Here is a 17,054-nt window from a genome sequence, read left to right as displayed (position 1 = left end):
ACCGCTCGTGAAACATGTCAAACTTGGTCAAGAAAAATATAATCCTCAAGCAACTTCTGCAACAATGTGGTGCGTAAGGTGGCATGTGAGATTTATATTTGAAATTGGTACAAAACCTTGTTTTTCAGCCCAGTATTTCTTTGCAAGTAATTCATATTGAATACAATCGGCAGTTGCGAATAGTTTTCACGATCTAAAAACCAATTGTGTGAGTATTCCAAATATACTTCCAGTCTAACTTCAATTCATATGCGTTAAAGAAAATAAGAATATAAGAAAGTAGGGATAATATAATATAATATAATATAATATAATATAATATATTGTATAGTTTGAGAGGTAATCAACATAGGTTTTAAATGTTGAACACAGTGATGTGTGGGGCATTTCAAAACACATCTTACTACACCAAAGTTAAAGTTTCCAGTTGGATTAAATAAAAGTCTTGGCCAGTATACTTCCGAATTACTCCGATTAGATCTTTCAATGATACACAGGAAGTTCAGTATTGAGCCAAAAGACATCTGCTTCTGCTGAGATGCGAGTTAAGTAACGAGCTGCATAAGTTATTGGGAGCTCTTTGCAGAAGTTTATGAGCAATCACTTTGTTTCATTATTTCTTCTTTGCTTAGGGATCACCCACAGGAGGAAGTCATCTTAAAACATTGAGCAGCACTAAAGTTAAAGGCAGTGCAGTTTTCTTACACTATCTGCAAAGCTGTGGTTGTCATATTTACTTCATTGTGTTTTACAGTCGGCATTTTCTTGTTTTAGCATGATGCCTGTTTCAAGTAGTCAGGGAGGCCATGGCCTCATGCCTAATGTTCCCTACATGTTAATAATGCTTCTTACCATCAACTTTAAACAGAAATCCTTTGGGTTCTAGTAAATCTAAATCGAAAAAAAAAAAAGTTAAAAGGTGTAATAGTGACTTTGACCATGAGTCTTAATGCTCCTCATCACGGATTCCTTCATTAAAAATTCCATTCGGACTCACATGAAAACAATCTGTGTGTTTACATGTTTGTCTGCAGAATGAATGACTCATGGACAGACGAGCACCAGCTGATGCATGTTTAAATGCATTATGTTTATTAACATTTACAGAGGCGCTTTTACAAAATATCCGATGCCGAAACATCAACCAAAATGTAGAAATGACAGCATACACACAACCCATAAATACATCACACACACAGCCACCCAAACACACTTTTAGAAAAAGTACAGGTTATCCTTTAGAGCCTTTGGTCTGGGACGTAGGCCAGGTGGAAACAACAAACGTGCAGAAGAAGAGCCGTCTGTGCACCGCTGAAGCCCTATCGTGTTTCATATCGAGACAGATTACACAGTGCACGCCGCCGCTCGCCTCTTCCTACTGTCCATGAACGGCTTGCATGGTTGGGGAGGGGGGGGGGGATTTACGACCCTGTGTGATCCTGACGGTTGTCCGCTTGTCATCAAATGTCTTGCATAAGAATGGAAGGCAAATCAAACTGAATCAAGCACCAGGCACTGGAGAGCGAGGCACTTGAGCACCTAACTAACACCTCTGGTTTGGCATCATGACGTTTGGCACATGAGGGTGGCATTGCACTTTGAACCGAGCGTTTGTTTGTTTGTTTGTTTGTGTTGTTACAGAAATAGAGCCCCGTCCAGAACTACCCTTCACAGCCGCTTTAAGTCGGTAACTGTTGTGCCTCTGAAAACTAGCTAAACCAGTCATTTACATTCATTCTGCACATATTTACACTCCTTCAGCACAGAGTCCATGTCGTCCAGCCGTGACTTCTTCATGTCGTCTCTCGGAGGCTAAAGATTGAAGTCTGTACTTGTTAATCTGGACCAGCCACTCAGTCTGTTGGGTTTTATTATCTTCTCCACCGTGCAGCACTCCCTTGGCTTTGGGCAGGGTAGCGGAGCGATCCTGGGCCGGCAGATGAGAGCGCGGGCGGCTACGATACCGAGGGGTCCGGCTGGCTCAGGTCCTTCTTCCTCTTCTTTTTTTTCTTGCCTCTGCAGGGCTTACTCACACAGCACAGGATGCAGGGCATGGCCACCAGGAGGAGGGGGGACGCCACCACCATGATGATACCCAGCCCCATCAGGATGCCCACCACCTGAGAGGAAACCAGGATCAATCAATGGCTGCAATTCAGAAAGAACTCCATCACACAGATGAATCCAAATCAGACTAATTTAAAGCCTTTGATCAAATCACTTTACTGAGTTAAATGAAAATACAATTGAACTTCATTCATCGGAAAGGAACGCAATCCCAAACGAAAACACTGATGCAAGTGCGCACATGAAACTGTTTCGCGCCACAGAAGTTTCCTAAACTACTGCTAAATTATGTCTTAAATTATGCATCCACTGAGCCATGTAAAAAATATACATCCATCAGTTGAAGTACTGAAGGGAAAAGTCTGCAGTCATTACAAACGGTCATAACAGATTAAATGCCTCTGGTCTTAATGGGGTAATTTAGTGGGGCTGACAGCTCAGACTCACAATAATCGTCAATAATTGTATATCATGAACAATGCATGTATTGAAAAACACATTTGAAGACGTACTTTCACCCAGCCCATACACCGCATTACATCATGCCACATCCAGACTACTGTACGTCTTAAAGCACAGCTGTGACTGAAGGAGCTGCAGGCAGCTCACTGTGGCGACAGGAATGTATGAAAAGCACTTCAGAGGACCTGTTGGGTGAGCGAATAACCACATGCGTCATGAGTTATTTTGCACAGAAGAACTGTGTTGTTGTGCCGCGACTCAGCAAGCGCTTCACAGCACCAGATGCAATCAAGCAGGCTCGGGGCAAAGTTGATGCTAATCATGTGATGATGGCATTAGAGTGGGGAGAAAGGCAAAAACAAATTGGGTCTGGCGGGCAATTGCCACCACTTTGTTGCATGAATGATGTCATTAATGGGTGAGGATTAGTGCAGAGATCAGTTCAGTTTAACGGGGAGGGGGGGGGTTACGAGAAACCGCAAACCGCCTGCTAGTTCAGACTACAAGGAGGATTTTAACCGTCAGTCTGGCTCAAATACACTTCAATTAAAGAGGCGCGTGCAACAACCTAACTCTCTGAGGTGGGTGGCTCTGCAGGATTATCCAGTGAGAAAATTACAGCAACATTGCAAACCTGAAATGTACACCCAGCGCCCGCTCTGCCATGCACCCTCACCTGCGTCCTGTTCCACATAACCGAGGCCCTGGAGTGTCCCAGCTTATTTCTGCAGGGCCCCCTATCATAATGTCTCAGGAAGATGTCGGTCTGCGGTCAGACAAACACAGGTTCAGACATACAGAGGGCTCTGCAGCGTTGCGTCTTCTCGCGGCGCGCGGGCGGAGACTCACATCCAGGTTCTGCAGACAGTACCAGCAGAAGGTGTGTTTGCAGTTTTTACACAACATCTGCGCGCAGCCCTGGTTCCTCTCGATGTAGATGCCACACAGGGGACACTGCTTGATGGGCACGTCAGCTTCGCTGTCAGAGGTGGACCTGCGTGTGAGGAGAAGACGCACATCCGGCGACGCCGTTAATGAGGGGCATATGAATCCACGAGGGCCACCGGAGTCTGCAGGCGGCGTGTGAACTCTTTATTTAGCAGCTGGGTGAAGGGGCAGCGCTCACTTTGAACTGGGTTAATTATTTCGGTTAGGGAAAGGCATGTGAGCCGTACTCTCCTGGAACAATACATGGCCAGGTCTGGTGTCGGCAACCCTGAAGCCACGGAGGCTCAACAGTTCTTAACTTGAGTTTTGAACTTGTCAATGTATTTTTTTTTTTTTTTATCAAAAGACAGTTGCTTTCATCCCTGGTAGCGTTTGCCATACTCATTCTTTAAATATTTCTGTTCTCTGCAAAAGATGGCGACATCTGTAACTATAATATTCAAAGAAATGTTCTGAAATAAGCTGGAAAGACTATAAAAGTGCTAAAGAGTTGAGGCAATTTTGGCTTCACATCTATATTCGTACATACAAATGTGTATTCTCTGAAGATGTTTCAGAGCCAATCAAAGTTTCGTATGCATAATGCAAACAATTACCATCCTGCTTTGGGAAAAATTTTATGAAATCAACAAAAATTCTTCTTGTAAAGTAACTAGAAAATATGAACAGCTTGTGTGTCAGCACGATTTAGTAATCATGAGATGGAAAGTGTAGCTGAGATTTGCATGAATAAATACCCTGAAAGTGAGGACCTATATAGTTTGTTTTTGAGCAGGTTCTAACATTATGCTCCAGGGTCTCAACACTGATTTGCCTTCGTCCTCCTTCCTGCCGCTCCACCGCAGTGGACAGCGTCCTGCCGTACAGTGAAGCAACTGGCTGGCAGCCCACCTTCCTCCTCCTCCTCCTCCTCCTCCCCCCTTTGGCACAGAGACAATGAATTCCAATATAAGTCAGTGGCTCCCCTGTGACATCAGTCAGTCTGGCAGAGCCACGGTTCGGAGCAGTGCAGTAATGGAGCTGTACAACAGGGACTACACACAGGGCACTGCCGAGCAATACCAAGCTATTAATCCTGGAATAATGTTTTTATTCAGCGCAGAGCTTCTGCTGCAGGACAAAGAGCTGCACATCACTTAAATGGTCTGTGTGTTGTAAATAAACTACCCCAATAACTGTCGGAGAGCAGAAAGCATTGAAGACGAGTGGTTTCCCTCGTATCACCGATTCAGTATTGAACAATATCTCCGAGAACGGATGACTATCTGCTTTTATCTCTTGAATGCAGATGTGTGTCAGCACGGTTGGCCCACCAGTTTGTTTACAGCGATAAAGAGGGTATCTATATAGGCCCCTTGGCATCCTGAGCGAACATGCTCATCCTGTTTTTAGCACAAGATCGTTTTTCCGAGTGCGGCCCCGTGGGCGCGGGCGGCGGGCAGCCGACCTGGCGGCCGGCCAACTGACCTGCTTTCATGAGCCGGCGAGGGGACAATAAGGGGCTGGCGTTCGGGGCAGGTGTGGCCGTCCTGCCAGGGCCCCCTGCAGCCGGAGCAGAAGACGGTGTGGCAGGTGGGGCAGGGCACAGCGGCGGGTCGGCCGTCCGCGCTGCGCTGCACGTCGCACATGGCCTGACATTCAAGCACCGGACACCACGCTTTACTGGGGTCCAGCTGGACGCCTGCAGAGAACGACAAGAATTTTATTCTACTTTGGTTGGTGCAAATGATCCAGTTGAAGTCAGAATTTAATGCCAGGAAAGTTGTGATGGACGTCTTAAACTTTTTCTTTGTCGAACAGCGGTGCAGTGGTCAGCACAGTGAAAATATCCACAGTTTGGGTGAAGGCTGGGCCTTCTTGTGTGGCGTTCACATGCTCTCTCTTTGCTTGAGTGGGTTTTCCAGAAACATGCATTTAAGGTGTAATGGAGTCTCGATGGCCCCTGGGTGTGAATGTGAGTGTAGTTGACTCTCTGGGTTCGCCCTGTGATGGGAGTATACTGTCAAATTTCTAATATTAAGGTTGAATATCAAAAGCCACGGTGCCTGTTCAGTTGCTTCCTTTTAAAAAGGTTCTCACAGCAAGACATTGTGACTTACGGAGGAGACTTGGCTCGACTTCATTGGAAAGTGAGCGAATTTACAACAGTCTCTAGAATCTAGGAAAACCTAAGGAAACAGTCCACTGCTTTTATTTGAGAAGACTCCTGTCTTTGCTTGTGAGGTTGAGTGTGTCAGACATTGTTTGGCATCTCTGCGATGTTTTGGTGAGTCAGAAACCTGCTTAGAGAGAGAGAGCGAGAGAGAGAGAGAGATAGAGAGGGGAGCCCCACAGCTTTTCTAAAAGACACAAAGAGAGGACTCCTGGGGAAACTGGTGAGGGCTCACTGAACAAAGCCACAGCCTCCCATGCTCTCTTTAGCTGATCTATATCAGCAAGACAATCTACTTTTCAGCCTGCTGTTTTGAAGAAGAAAATCTTGTAATGTCTGGTAAATGTAATTTCAGTCCTGAGCAGGATCACAGATGGTTGGCGAATGAATGGAACCAGCCTGACCGCTTGATCTCTACAATAGACGTGTTGTTGTGCAGGTGGAGGACAGAGAAAGTTCATTAAGCCTCAATGAGTGATTTCTTGTGGTCTTTTGTCGGATGACACTGTGTATGACATGTTCCGTTTGCACTGTGGGTCATATGCCAGAGGGACTGTCAGTTTTCTGACGGAAGCACACCAGCTTTATGCCCTTACACATTTTGGCAGAGTTCAGAAGATGCCAAGAGGATCAGGTGGACATTGTTCCGATGTGTGGCGGGAGAGATGATGTGGATATAACGGACAAATTGGTAAGAGGAAAACTTTAGAGAATATTGATGGATGTAGTGAAGAAGACCATTGAGATGGCTGGTGTAACAGGGGCAGGTGAGAGGGTGAGATGCAGTGGATTTGTCTGGAATCTAATACTTTCATCTTCCTCATCGGCAGATATCATTTCCACTGTGGAAGATTGAGGATGTGCATGTTAAGACGGTGCTGTCCAACACCGCTTTCAACAAAAAAAAAAATGAAGGAAATTCTTCCAATTGTTACGGTCAAAAGCCAACGACAAAGGATCTCACACTCTGCAGCAAGACTGCAGACGTGGCCTCAATGAGCCTAAATGAGCTTTACGACGTGAGGTCCTTGAATAAACCCTGTGCTGATCGCTGCCAGCCACTTTCTGTGGAGTTTAGGTTTCTCCCCTCAGACTGCAGGTAAACTGCCAACATGCACAAGTCTTTCAGTCCGACTGCCGTCATGCCTTTCAAACGCAATCCAAGCGTCAATGGCCTTGTTGTGTTGGCACTTTTTTTCCCCCTGCTGGCTGAAAAATAAGTTTACATTTGGGAGTAACGATGATATCGTTGTCGTTATCATCTTATTGAGATCCCATGGTGTTTTCAAACATCGCGTCAAACAGACAACTAAGTCCAGCTGAAGTTGAAACATCGATTATGTACTATTATCCCTTTCAATTCAATCCCTGGAGGTAACTCGTACAAATCATAAGAAATGAATAGAAAATATTAAAAAGAAAGAAATACAGTCACAACCAAAACAGAAAACAGCCACCCTGAGCCGTCTTAGCCGAGCCCATTTTTTTCACTGTGAATCACAGCGGGGTGAAAACTCTGTCGCTAAACAGCACGGACTTTGCACTTTCTTTGTACCTCCAATAATACAAGTCTTATGATTTATGGTGCGAGTAAACAATAACCGTTATTGGCTTCATGCCAAATTGTTACTGTGATACTGGAAAAGACCTACATAGCTGCAGAGCATACTAACCTCAGTTTGTAATTTGGAAATGTCAACAGAGAATAATTTCCATAGTGCTCACAGGACACAGGCGTAAACATTTCCATGGCTTACAGTGCGATCTGAAACACGCAGGCCTCAGATTCCCGTATGAGGAAAATCAATTATCTAAATATATAAATATAGATATATATATATATATATAACCCCTTGGAGTGTTTTTATGTGCAGCTGCTAAACTTTAGTAAAAAAAAAAAGTGTAGTAACCCGTGTTGTAAAACCAGAGAAGTCAAAAGGGCAGCAGGCCCCACCAAATCCCCGGCATGTGAAGCTCTGCATTCACTGGGGCTGCTTGTGTGACCTGGAATAGCCCGCCGGTTCCCGCCGGCTCCCGCCGGCCATCAGCATGCTAATGCGGCACTCACCTCGCTCAAACTTGAGGCGCTGGTACAGCTCCACCTGATCTGCTGCAGCCAAGCGAGCAATCTGCAGCGACAGAGGGAAACGTTTGATCATCCACTGATCACAGTTGCTCTTGAGATCCAATTTCAGAAGGCTTGTGACAAAGGGAATGTGTGGAGAGGAGTCAAAATACCTGGAGGTCAAAGATTAAAACGATTGCTGTTGCCGAGTTACTGATGTTACCTGGCCACTTAGTAACTGTAAGTTAATGCTTTATTTCGATGTCACGAGGCAGTACAGAGAACCAGTGAGGAACCGTAAGAAAATCTTTCATGATAAATGGCTTCAAAGAATTTTTTGTTAAGACATCTGCCATGTTTCCCCCGAAGGTTGGAAGAGTGTACAGGAGCGACACAATCACACCCATTGTGATTCAGATGAGAGGACGAGGCTGTCAGACTCTGTTCCCGGGCCACAAATGACCTAGTTGGATTTCAATCAGGCCGCAGAAGCAAAAAGATCACAAAACACCTTCAAATAAGGATAATCCCTAATTTTTCCTTTTACATTTTTCTTGCAAAGAAGTAGGAGTGCATTTAGAAAATGGTCACATTTAATGAACCATTGTTCAACAAAAACTTAAGATGAACAACTTCATATTTCTCAAGAAAAGCACGTGTTAAAATCTTAAAACATCCTGCAGGCTGGGTTTGAGCAAATTGATGCTACAACAAAATGTTAATTTTAAGCATTTACATGAAAATATTCCGATTCTAATTTCTTGACAATTCTAAATCATGATGAAATGAACGCGTTGCCCGAACATACAAGATCAAAACTTGGAAAACATATTATTCACTTCATGTGCTCTTTAAAGTGTCACTTTTTCCCCCCCAATAGGCCTCTTAATGGAGTTGCATTCACACAAGAAAATGATGAAAGAGGAAGAATTGAAAAGTTTGTGAGACAGCAGTTTCGCCTTCTATACCATGGGGCACATTTCTCTCCCACTTGACCTCATTTTACTCTTCAACAAGAAATTCCTCCTGACTGAAGGCTGGATGCGCACCGTTTACACAACTCTGATGGGCCGCACAGTTCCGAAAACATTGGGGTGAATATCTTGCTTCATGTTTCAGCTGAAGTGCAGTTACCAGACTCGGGATGAAAACAAACACTGTGACTAAGGAACTTGAAGAATGTTCAACAACAAACACGGAAATGTTTGACCTGTATTCGTTTTGTTTTCTTTCTTTTTTTCTTTCTTTTTACTCTGAAAGCCCTGCATATCAGCCAGAAACCTACATGGCTGGGTCTCACCACCAGTTCCATTAAAAACAGTCTAGGACAGAAGCGAAGCAAGTTGAGGTAAGGAAGTGGTTAAACATATACAGAATGGCCCAGAATGTGTAGATACTTTATTTACATTTTAAAGCCATGAGACTTTTTAACAGGAAGGAATCTGCCACAGCCAAATGAGTCCAAGTATGTTAGTCAGTAACAAGTTGTTCAAGCTTAACGGTCAGTCAGTTCTCATCTCCTCTGGTTACTACCTCTGACTACGCAACTGGGACAAAAAAATAATAGTGCCTTGCAGGACATGTTGAACCCGTGTCATTTTAATGCAATGATCCATTAAAAGAATGAAACAGATCCAATTAAACCTTAAAAACAGAATTTGGAGAAGAATAAAAAGGTTTTCACATGGATACAGATTCAGAACTTTCAGCTGTGGTTTGTACCCACGGTCTGAACAAAGTGATCCTATTGGAGGCCAAAACAGCCTAAAATATCACAATACTCATCTAATACATAGTGGTGTTGCAGATCAAATTACAAAGGAGACCCTCAGATATTAGAATACTGAAACCATTTCTGCATTTCTGCAATGACAAATACCAAAATGTATTTAGGGCCATTCAAGATATCTTTGTCAATTTATACCACACACATATACTGTATAAACAAAATGACAAAGATATGACTTTCTGAGCAGAAGCAGAATATAGGCTTGTTTCCAAAGGGTAGAAACTCCCGAAGACTCCTTTCACTTGGTGTTACACATCTGCTAATGCATTAATTCTGCATTTCCTTTCACTTTCTGCACTGGAAGGCATTATGTTCAATATTATGTATTTATTATTACTTCATATGTATGTGCATGTACTGTATAAATGGAACATGTGTATGTTTAGCTTATATTTAATTAAATGGGGGAGTTTGGCAAATAAAAATGTCATTGCATGATATAAAACTCAGTTTTCCCTCAATGCATTAAACTTATTGAATCTTAAATCTTCTTTTATTTCCTTGTGACCGACAAAGCACATGGTTTAACCAGGACATACCTCAGAGTCCAGCAGCACTCCAGGCGTTTGGCACGCCATATCCGGACAGGTGATGGGAGCCCCTCCACCCTCCATAACGGCGAGCTGGACATACTGCTGCAAACACTGAGGGAAGAGGGTAGAACAATGCATCGTGACCGTCATGCCTTCACAAAGACTGGAAAACTAATCCGTCAAACATCAAAACATGACAACATGCCCATGACAACTGTAAAATGCAAAGAGAGAGGAGGAAAACAAGCCATTGTGAAAACAGGGAAGTGCCAATGTCACATAAACACAAGTTCCTTTATTAGCCGTCGCGCTGGAAAAGTCATATGTTGCCTCAAAAACGAAATCTGGAGAGGGAGTCGGAACTGTGTAAACCTTGTGCAAACAAAGGTTTAGAGTAAAATCATTAAAAAAGAAAACACAGCTCCTCTGTAGAAGGAGAAAAACAAATCAATGAGAGAGGCTTGGGAGGTGCACATGTGCTCAACGTGCAGCACGTAGCAGCAGTCAAACAAAACAAGCCGAGCTGGAATGACACAGACAGAACCACAATGTCACACATGTATACACTCAAGATAAGGCGAGTGTACGACATCCGTTTCCTTGTAAATGTGTGCGGTTTTTATATCGCCGTGACCTTGTGAGTGAAACGCTAACAACCCGGCGTGCTCGCAGAGAAGTTAACACCTGCCACTATCTGGAATCGGCTCGGGTCTGATATGCCAGGCGGGCATTAGAGGAGAGGAGCAGACCTCTGCACTGCTGCTGTAAACAATACAGCTCCACACTAAAGATAGCTCCGCTGCTCTCACAAAGGGACTGAAACTGAAACTCAGGATACGGTGGGAAATGTGCCAGAAATCCGTGGCGACACTGGAGAAACTACCAAGGACAATACAATGAGAGCGTGTGTGAGTCAGTCCAGTGTTGAAACCACTCGATTTCACTGGAAAGGGATGTGCCTGTGCAAGGATCTATTCTGAGGCCTCAGTTTCAGTAGGAGGCAGTGCTGCAATAAAAAAAAACAAGTATCTCATTCCAAGTCATCAAAATGTTGGAGAGTTGCCTAAATTACCCAAATTAAAAAGTCTGATGTTGGATCATTGGCCGTGCAGTTCCTCACCAACTTCAGAAACTGACTGAAAGTGCAAGTGCTGATGACCCTTGTTCATCTCTGACACATCAGTTTCACTGAAACCCACTCCGCTTGACCCTCACAAGAGCTTCAGAGTGGATCTCAAACCACCACCTGATGGGAGCATCGGCCGCTCTGAATACCGACTGTTGCATCGACGAGACGCTTTTCCCTCCACTTACATTTGTGCAGTAGACGCAGTTGCAGCTCTGCAGCTCCGTGGTGGCCGCAGGCGGCTGCTCGCTGAGGCACAGCTTGCAGAAGACCTCGTCGCCCGGCTGGGGGTCGCCGTCGGCCTCGGGGGTCGCCTCCGTTTCTCTCTGGCTGAGGGCGGGACTTCTGGCGGCCATTGTGGGCGGGGAAGGCGACACACGGGGAGGGTGGGACGAAGGAGCTGCTCCTAGCCTCTCTGCTGCGGACGGAGGAGAGCTAAAGTATCCATGTTCCTGAAAGGACAGACGGCACAGGTGTGTTTGGCATTCCCAGCGGGGGTGTTGTGGTGGTTTCCCTTCAGACTTCATCACTGCACCCATTTCCCATCATTCCTCCTGATAGCCGCCGTACAGCAGCCCTGACGATTTCCCATCTCCCTGCGGCAACTCACCGCCGCTGTCTCGTTACCTGGGAGATGAATTAGTCACCGCTGAAAGCTTCGTGGTGCCTCAAGCAAAATGTAATTATGTGGTATTTGTTGATTCCTCATCATCACCTCATGGTTTCCTCTAATGGGGGGGGTCATAAATAAGGTCAAAGTCCAATGTCTGTGTTTTTTTTGTTTTGTTTACCGACCTCACAGTTATTGACCGTCATTCATGCTGTCAGGAAGAATTGATTGTCACGTCATCTCGAGAAACAAAATGCCAGTGAGTGTGTACAGTACGCTGCAGCGACATTCAGCAGATGAGGACAGAAAAAAAAGAAAAAACAAAGAGCTAAATTAGTAGAATCAGACTTGGAAACACAAGCAAGTGACTATTTAGAGCCACGGTATGTAAGATCTAAATGTCAGGCGGGGAGTAGTGAGGCCGTTCGCAGTGATTCAGCAGGTTTTTATTTTATTTCGCAGGTTCCAAGAACCTCCGTCACGGTGGTGCTCAACGTTAAGTGGTCCTACTAAGTTACTGCTTTGTCTTTGTTGGCGCTGACGACAGACGACACGCTACCGTGGCTAATCACAGTGACTTGTGGTCCAAGCCTGGATAGGCTGGGAGTTAATCTGATTACTTTATGCTACACAATACATCAACATTTAGATCGAAACTGTTGTTTGTTTGTTTGTTCTTTTGCAGAGATCCCCATGTTTAATCACTCTAGAGTTTCGCATGAGTGGGCAGAGTGTAGAATCATCTGTCACTACACAAATAGATCAGTGTGTTCAGTTCCCACATTAGTGATGCATCTCAGCGCAAGAAAGCATCACGTTTACGAGTTTAATTTTAGAAAACTGCTTGTAGTGAACCGAGCCTGAGTGGACCTCCTGCCAATCAAAAGAAAATAAATCAGAGGATCACAAGGAAATACTGAACTCAAGACGGTGCCGTGAACAGGTCAGGTAACCATTAACGTGATAACATTCAGAGAGCGAACATGTGGCGGACAAGGTCATGGTCAGATCCTCAGTTTCCCTGTGAAATGGGACAATTAGCAAAGTATCAACAGCAACAACTGTGGGGTAAGTATGGGAGGAAATACTCAAAAGAATGACAGAGTGAGGGGGATATTATGTTGTCGTCACCCTGATGGTCTCAACAAATGCCAACTCTATAAACAAAAAGGATCCAAGCCGCCACATCTGATTGGTCAGGGACGATAATATTCTCTATATAAAGAGGAGGCCAAACGAGGTGTGTCAGCAGGCGAATGGAAAGCCACAGTGCAGCCAAAGCCATGTGGATCAATCCTCCGATGACCAAGAGTATGTGACAAGGAGCTGCTGTTGGGATATTTCAGTCTGAACTCATTGACCAACCAACACACTGTCAGTATTCTTCTCAAAGGCACTTGGGCAATGTGGCTTAAACGTTCCTAAATAGGTGTATTCAACCCGAATCTCTTCCATTAAATTATCCGCCACAAACACAGTAAGTGGCTTTGATAGTTTCTACTCAGACATTGTGCACTAATGCACATATTTTAGGACAGAGAGGCACAGTCACATGGATAAGGGAACTCTTATCTAGAGGGAAAGGAAACCAAAATCAGGCATTTGATTATATCCAGACCCAAAAGTATGAAAAATGATGCCAGAATGTGGGATTTGTTGATTAATCCAGGGGATAACAGTGGCTGGACAGAGATCAGGGTCACACAGGAAACTGTGGTGTTAAACCCACACTCTGCAGCCTGTTGAAATCACACATCATCCCCTGCCAACGTTCACCATTTCAGCCGCTGCCACTGGACAGGAAACTTTGGGGCAGCTCAGTCGATACAGCCGCCGACACCGCCACCGGTGGCCTACATTTTTCCGCCGGGGTCTCTTTTAATATGTGCCATCGATCAGCGGTGGCGTGCGTTCAGACCATCGACGGTGGAGCCGGTGGAGCAGCCGACGCTGCTCTTTCTGCAAAGTCATAGGCCGTCCTCCTGCACTACTTCATGACAGACGGGCTGAGCCGGCTGCAGTCGTCAGCCTGCCCAGTCCTGCCCGAGCAAAAACCAACCCTGCGGTCTTTCATGGGAAAATAACAGCTCTCTTGTCTGCGAGCTCTGCCCCGCGAAAGCTCCAATATGTAATTAATACCCGAGTGATGCCATTGTCCCTCAGCATCCTCAGAGTTTGGAGGAGCTTCAGATTACAGGGATAAACCATTTATCGTCAGATCAGATTAGCAGAGGTGGTGTTACATTGTAATAACATATTAGATCCCTCTTTGGCACGGTGTCTGTGAAATGCAGGATTTCAATTTCACAGCTCTGCCATTGTGACGTTTAATCTTCATGTTCGCCTACAGGATTAAGTTTTGATATAATAGCTGTGGTTCTTCATCCTGAGGACATCACTCTGAGTGCCGGCCACCAGAAAACCCTCCCAGTTGCAGAAGCCTGCTCCTGAATTCCCCTCTTTCAAGCTTGATCCTCTGCCGTTTGGAGCTTTCTGTTGGACAAAACGCCCTTGTGCTGGTAGCAACACTTTTCTTTTGAGGTGTGGGGCTGGCAACTTCGTGATCAGCAGCCCTGATGGATCGAGGTCCAGATGGCATTCAGGACACGAGGGGTCCGGGTTTAAGGGGTTATAGAAAGGAGGCAATCAAAGCATCACTGTTGGCCAGAGAAGGAAAGAAAAAAAAGAGGCAGATCTCCCTGGTCTGCTTTCTACACAGACCGCCACTGTGTTGTGGAGGCAGGCAGCTGGGAGTGCGTTGCTTGGAGAGCAGAATTTATATGGCATCAGGTCCACAACTGCAACCACCGAGCTGGATTTCCGCCCCAATAACCTGTGCGTCACACGCGCACGACAAAAAAAAAGGTGAAAAGCAGCAATATGAGGTACGCTGGCGAGACAAATCTGATCTGTTGCGGTACGAAATGTGACAACATCTGCAGCCCCTCTCAAGGTACAACTTACAGAATAAACACGTTGTTTTCTGTCCACTAGCCGCTGAGAGGTGGAGTGATACGGGGCAATACGGTGAATGTAGGCGGTGTGCGGACCTACCTTTCCCCGCGGCGGCCCAGTGGGTGTCGGTGTCGGTGCAGCCGGGGCGCAGGTCCGCAGCCGCAGTGCTCGCGCTGCTGTGACACATGTGTTGACACAGTCTGCTGCCGTAACAACCCGCTGTCAGCACCGCCTACACACACCCACACACACACGCACACACAGACCACCACTACCAGCAGCGTGTTTAAACGTCCTGCTCGCTCCCGTCTGACGCTCGTGTGCGCGCGTCTGTGTCTGTGTTTGTTTGTGCGCACGCGGCTCTCCTCGCGCGGATCCTGCTAGTGGCTCCGCTGAACTGGTGCTGCGTTCAGGTGCAGCAAGGAAAAAAAATATATCTTCCGTCACGCCCCGAGCCGCACGTAACCGCACAACAACAAGCCGATGAGTTTAATGTGAACTCGGCAGAATTAACAGCGCTGAAGAAATACACGTCGACCAAAAATAGAACAGGAACAGAGTCTCAAAAAGACCACAAAGAGGAACAGGGACGGTCAAAGTCACATTTGTGCAGGGGAACATTTCTTTTCACGAAGCAATTCAAGCATTGTAATTCCAGCATTATTGCATATTTAACAATGTCTCCTTGTATAAGTGAAAAACAGCATGTCCACTAATGGTCTGGAGGTTGGAGAAGTGGACCCTTGACCCCTGGTGCTGCACCATGGCAGCTCATGTCTCTATTACTACAATGGCTTAAACAGTAAAGTAATTAACTCCAAGGGGATGAGAAAGTAGGATTTTTTTTTAATTTGCTGCATTTACATAAATCAATCCTCATAGCGTGGCTTTGACGCTCATGCAACTTCAAAAGGTCTCAGTGTTGCCTAAGTCTGCTAATCTTACTAACACAGCGACATTTATACAACCTAAATGTTCAGCAGCAGTTACATTTGATAAAAAAATATTTTATATTATCTTTGCTATTTTCACACTTTACAAAGGTATCCTGTGCACAGAGTGAGGGAGAGAGAGAGAGGGGGGGGGGGGGCTCCACAACTTTTCTAAAAGAGCGAGAGAGCGAAAACCTGTTGATGACACTGAATCTGTGACATCTGGTACATTCAGAACTTTAATCACCAAAGCTCCTTCTCAGACCCTCCTGAAAACAACCTGGAATGTGAATATTATAGTTTGTGCATTTCAACAAAGCTTCTACATGGTCTAGATGTGAAATTATTGGTTAACAATGTTACAAGAAAGTGGGAGTTACAATATATTTCACATCAATTCATGTATGAGTCTATCAATTCATCAATCAGATATCTACTGCGGTCAAGCCAGCCCGCTGCACCAAAAGCAGCATTGCATTGCTGTGGTTAGCGAAAAAAAATAAACATGTTTGATTCTGACCTGGGTGTTTCTCTGAGGTAACATCAGCTTGGATTCGCTCACTGCAAGTTTTGCGGACAGTGAAACCTGTTCCTGGAAGTGGTGTTTTCTGATGTGTGTGAGCATATTATGAACTGCCGTATTACAAAAGTGGTACTGGAATAGAGGAATTCAAAATGTGACATGGCCAGTCAATTCCTCAGATCGCAGTGTAATCATGCATGTGGGAAGTACTGAGAAAACTGGTTTCATCATCAGAGAGGCACATGTTATTCCTGAAACACCAAATGTAGAGTTTTAATTGTGGCAAATGCCGCGTCACGTGATATATCTTATATTGATCGTGACTCACGTCAAAAAAAAGCAAGAGTAGCACTTCAACGTATTCAGGTTTTTACATTTCTACTGTTATTGGTAATCGTCAGTTATGAATGATATTTACAATTAAAAAAAAGGTACATCTAAATGTTGTAAAAGTTCAAAACTAAATATCGTTGAGGTGTTAAAAGATTAATTACAGATGCCTTTGTGTTAAAATGCACCAATGCACTTGTATAAGTCAAAAATAAAAAAAAAAAAAAAAAAAATGATTATGCCAAGTAATATCTGGATTATATTGTTCTTTAAGATTTATCAGTATATTTTTATTTTACCAGGTGACCATTTAGATTACCGTCAATTCGAGTAAACAGTCCAATTTTCGGTACTTAGTAGGGGGGGAAACCACCACATCATAGAATATCACACTACAGAGGTACTTCCCCCTGTTGTTGACAATATATGAGGTAACATATACATAACAACCTGCACACTACTAGCTTGTACAAGTGCACTAATAGGATTGGTCTGGGTTTATTTAATCATACTACAGAGTCATCTAAATGTGGACATCTCAATATCTGATGAACCTATGCTA

At 44.7% G+C, this 17,054-nt stretch overlaps 1 protein-coding gene across 1 annotated transcript; it reads right to left on the bottom strand.

The window, feature by feature from the left end:
* Positions 1 to 1,060: 1,060 nt before the first annotated feature.
* rnf144b (ring finger protein 144B) lies at positions 1,061 to 15,071 on the bottom strand. The gene is made up of 8 exons (XM_080500952.1): positions 14,807 to 15,071; positions 11,331 to 11,594; positions 10,023 to 10,127; positions 7,698 to 7,758; positions 4,945 to 5,158; positions 3,379 to 3,523; positions 3,206 to 3,295; positions 1,061 to 2,120 (listed from the first exon to the last, which is right to left on the bottom strand). The coding sequence occupies exons 2-8, from the start codon at positions 11,496 to 11,498 to the stop codon at positions 1,956 to 1,958; spliced, it is 948 nt and encodes a 315-aa protein (XP_080357078.1). The 5' UTR covers positions 11,499 to 11,594; positions 14,807 to 15,071; the 3' UTR covers positions 1,061 to 1,955.
* Between the last annotated feature and the right edge of the window lie 1,983 nt (positions 15,072 to 17,054).

Source organism: Blennius ocellaris, assembly GCF_963422515.1.
Source record: "Blennius ocellaris genome assembly, chromosome: 8".
Taxonomy (NCBI): Eukaryota; Metazoa; Chordata; class Actinopteri; order Blenniiformes; family Blenniidae; genus Blennius; species Blennius ocellaris.
Note: the sequence above shows the minus strand (reverse complement) of the source record. Positions and strands in the feature narration are given on the sequence as shown.